General features: G+C 42.3%; 1 protein-coding gene across 1 annotated transcript in view; it reads right to left on the reverse strand.

Annotated features, from left to right (window-relative positions):
- The window catches only part of PIGH (phosphatidylinositol glycan anchor biosynthesis, class H), a 6,160-nt gene continuing 1,726 nt past the window's right edge, over window positions 1-4,434 (reverse strand). Inside the window, exons 3-5 of the mRNA XM_009320993.1 lie at window positions 4,383-4,427; window positions 3,674-3,757; window positions 1-1,471 (exon numbers count right to left, since the gene is read on the reverse strand). Coding sequence (XP_009319268.1) covers window positions 1,370-1,471; window positions 3,674-3,757; window positions 4,383-4,427 — 231 coding nt within the window. The 3' untranslated portion in view covers window positions 1-1,369. The remainder of the gene's footprint in view (window positions 1,472-3,673; window positions 3,758-4,382; window positions 4,428-4,434) is intronic.

Genomic DNA, 4,434 nt, shown 5'->3' on the forward strand with positions numbered 1-4,434 from the left:
TGCATGATGGTATGTTGCCACACGTTTTAATTACAGATTATGTAGACAAGCACAGTACATTGTATGCAAATTAAGCATGACCCCAGGCTCCTGCCAACTTGCTGATTTAGCTCATTTTGACATTTCAGTTGTCTGTTACATTACTAAGGAGTCATGGAAAAAAAAGAGAAAAAAATACCAGTTAAAGGTTAAGATAGCTTTTAGCTCATCCACAAAGAATTTCCCAACCTTGAGTTACTCCCAAGAGCACAGATCAATAAAACTTTATTGACATAGTCATTACCATCATTTTCAACAACATATTTCCCTCATATTCTCAGAGCAATTGATGTGGCCCTTTTAACGCGACATCTTTTCCATGTCCTGTGTCACCATGCCCCTGCCCCATTCAGCAACGGGTCCACATTTTCCCCGTCTTCCTTTTGCTACATAAGTACTTACAGAAGCCCTTCTTGTTGCCTTTGACAACTCTCAACAGATTAAACTCCAGGTGGGCTTTGGCTTTCCTAACCGCCTCTTGGACAGTGTTTCTGTATTCCTCCCAGGTCACCTGTCCCTGCATCCACCTTCTGTGTACTTCCTTTTTGTGTTCGAGTTTTGCCAGCAGCAACTTGTTCATCCATGCAGGCTTCCTGGCATTTCTGCTTGACTTCCTGCTCTTTGGGATGGACTGCTCTTGAGCTTACAGGAATTGATCCTTGACTATCAGTCAGCTTTCTTGGACCCCTCTTCCTGCTAGGGCCCCACCCCATGGGACTCTTTCAAGCAGATCCCTGAAGAAGTCCAAGTCTGCTCTCCTACGTTTATTTCATTAAACATAATTGAATGCAACAGTATATTTTAATTTTCTATTATTTTCTTTCTGAAATTCTCCTGTGGATCAGGAAGTTACCATCCCAGCCCACACATCAGCTTTGGTATTTAGAGTGGTATATGTTTTTTTCGAACAAAGGGTTAAACAGAAACAAAAAAATGCGTATTTTTGGCAGTCTGACCAAGGTTACGTTATGAGTTTATCATAATTTTCAGATCCACAAAAGAGTAAGCGTTTGATGCATGTTCTTGCCTCCCTTTGCCCTATTTCCCCGTAATTCTTTTCTGGAGAGGCAAGGAAAAACCTTTTCTGTCTGAGTCTAAAGAGTTCTGCTCACCTGTGTTCATAGCAGAGGGTTTCAAGGTTCACTTCTGTGCTTGAGCTGACATTTTCTGTAACAACTCTGTGAGTCTGTGCAGGCCTTTAGCCCTAACATCACTGTACTGCTGCACCACTTTCTACTCATCTAATTAAAAAAAGGCATGGGGCAGTTTTGCTTGCTTTTTCCACGTGTCTGAGTTCTGCTGCAAGTTTGCTGCCTTGATTTTTTTTTTACTATTTTATTCCACTTGATTGTAGAGCTGTCTTCCTCTGCTCCAGGATTTCTTGACAACTTTTGTACACTTCTATCAAGCAGTCCAGACGTGGCTTGGAGCTCTAGAATTTAAGTCAAACAATAGAGAATCGGGCTCTGAACTGGCTGTAAGAGAGCTGGAAAGCTTTAACTTCCGCTAGTGAGACTGTCAGGCAGAGAAAGGAATATGGAGACAGCTAACACAAAGCTGACTATCAGAAGCATGCCATGTATAAGGAATGCAACAGCAGGGTTATCGGTAGTTGACTAGCTTTCTCACATTAAGCCAATGGAGAACAGAGTTCCCTTTTACATGTTCGTTGAGAAATAATCCATCAGACTCCAGGAGGTGTTTGATGTAAGCTGGTGATATGGGAATGCAAAGCCATTCCATAAGCCATACCTGCTCTGTGATGAAAAACGCCAGTCCCTAAAGCTGACAGGTCAAAACATGCAGCACCATTCTGCAGTTAGCCTGAATCTCTCACCAAATCAGAAATCCTCCCCTTTCTCAGCTCACAGTTCACAGTGACAGCGTGGAAGAACATCCACACCTCTCAACCCATTAACCTATCTATTAGGCCATACTCCCTCTAGAGACCTACCAAACAGCAGATTTTCATATACTAATCCACCATTGTAGAAGACCTCCACCCTGAAAAATCTACCTTCAGGACAGGGAATTTAGACACCTGGCCCTTGGCCTCTGCTAGTACTGTCAACAGAAGGACAACGGAAGGTTAACTGAAAACATGAATTCATTTCACACAAACAGCGAATGGTGGTCAAAGTATAATGATTTTCCATCACTTCTAACCTGGACCAGATTAAAACCAGCAAGGAGGTGAAAGTTTCCCAGTCCCACAGTCCCTACGGTCCCATGACTTTTGAGCTCCCAAAACAGCATTACTGTGTAAAGTCCACCAAACGCCTCTCCTTGCAAGTGTTGCTTAAGAGAACAATAGGTCAATTCAGCACAGAAGTGCTCCTGGGCTCAGTGACACGGTAAATTGTATATTTGAAGGCTGACATAACTTAGAGGAACCCAATGAAGGAGACGCAATAAAGTTACTAATTACTGCTCCTTCAAAACTAAGTAACATACTAACTTGCACGTTAAAGTGAGAATTACTGACAGGTAATGAATTGCAAACTGACATAGCTTTCTGTACCTCTTTTGCTGGCAGAGTCAACTCTACCAGTACTAAGATATTTCCATGAAAATAAAACTGTTCAGAGTTGAGCTAGAAAAAAAAAAAAGAGAAACTACACAAGTGCCAGGCAGCCTCTTTGAAGATGGAAAGGAGCATGTATAACTAAAACCAGGTTCCTGATTGCAGCTCTCTGGAATTTATTAGTTGTTGATTTCCAGCAAATCCATTTTTTTCCCTTGACTACGTGTGAAATACTTAATTTATATAATTGTTAGTAGAAGTCTTCACGATTGTGGGACTGAGTTAGCAGCAAGTATCAATGGAATAGTCTATTTATACTTGTAAGTATTTAGCTGAAGACTAACTGTATGCGGTCATAAACTGGATGTGGACTACAAAATGACAGTCACCAGCAGCAGGTGAATTAAGAAGGACAGAGAGGGCTTTAAACCTCAGCAGTCTAAGATGTGAGGTACCTCTGTACTGCTTACCACCACTCAAGGATCAGGGCACTGTTGCGTTAGGCATGTACGCACAGAAAGAAAATCCATCCCAAAAATGGGATTACGAACAGTCAGAAAAAGTTAGCAAGAGAAGAGAAAGGGGAGACAGGGTAATGGTAAAGCAAACAAGTTACTATACATTAAACAAATTGCTCACAGCTTGTACTGTGATCTTTGTCAATGGGTGGGACAGGGGAAGTCATTCTAATGCCAAGGTTTTTATCAGCACTTCTGGAACGCAGATTTTTGAGAGAAAAATCAACTGCAGCACAGTGCCATAGTTATGATGGTAGCACTGAGCAGAAGACTACACAGAAAGCTGTATGAGTCCTCAGTACCCTACGTGAGCCAAAGACTTCTAGTTCATGCAAACTCCTGGTTGGGTTCAGATTTACACAGCTCCCTGTTCTTTGAGTGGAGGGCAAGTGACAAAACCATCCCCGGTACGTCGTTCTATGAGACTTCTAATACCACCCATTCCACAACGCCGTAAGACCCACCCTGAAGGCCCGGTCAGGGAAAGGCAACTGTAATCAGCTACCTGTAGTGGAACAAAGATACACTTAGACAACTGGTGCACACACGCAGACCACAGACCTGGATTTCTCCACCATTCGGTCAAACTCACCTGAAAGAGCGGCACAACCTCAGATACTCCCTGAGGATCTCCAGGGTCCTGGAGGAGGATGCACAGGTAGTAGACAACTTTTTGCTACAAGACAAACAGACAAAACCATCGGACTTTGAAAATGCTATCGAAGCGCCTGGAGCTATCACAGAAAGAGGATCTGTTTCAACTCATTGGGCTGAAGGCCAATCATCCCAGGCCACAGTCAAGTCTACAAATTATATTTATAGCTTTCCGCCCTTCACACAATAAAAAAATAATTTTTACCTGTGGTTTTTAACCTGAAAAGAACACACACATGCTGGAAGGGTAAGGTCTGCTTTTCTACAGGAGCTTTGCAGAAAACCCCAGCAACAGGAAAAATCATCTCTTGTGTTGTCTATCTTCTTATCTCCGTCTTGACTACTTACAGAGTTTGGCATCAGGATTTGTAAGAACAGTACAACACAAAGGACTAAAACCACTAGCTCAGTGGCATTATCTAAGGGATGGATTTGGCTTTTTGAGGTTATTTATTTGGCTTGAGTTCTCCTTTAAAGGTAAGGGAACAGATAAGAGAAAAAAGAGAGAAATCTGAAACAAAGCTCCTGATGTCAGTAAAGCTACGGATGGTGCTGTGTTTAATTGCTCTGGTAAATCACGCTCACAAAAATATACTGGATGTGAGTGTGCCCACAGATACACAAGAAGAAAGACTGTGTATGATTACCATATGGATGGCTTCATTGATAACCACATCCTTCACTTGACCCATCTCAATG

This window comes from Pygoscelis adeliae, unplaced genomic scaffold (assembly GCF_000699105.1).
Source record: "Pygoscelis adeliae isolate BGI_AS28 unplaced genomic scaffold, ASM69910v1 Scaffold3, whole genome shotgun sequence".
Classification (NCBI taxonomy): Eukaryota; Metazoa; Chordata; class Aves; order Sphenisciformes; family Spheniscidae; genus Pygoscelis; species Pygoscelis adeliae.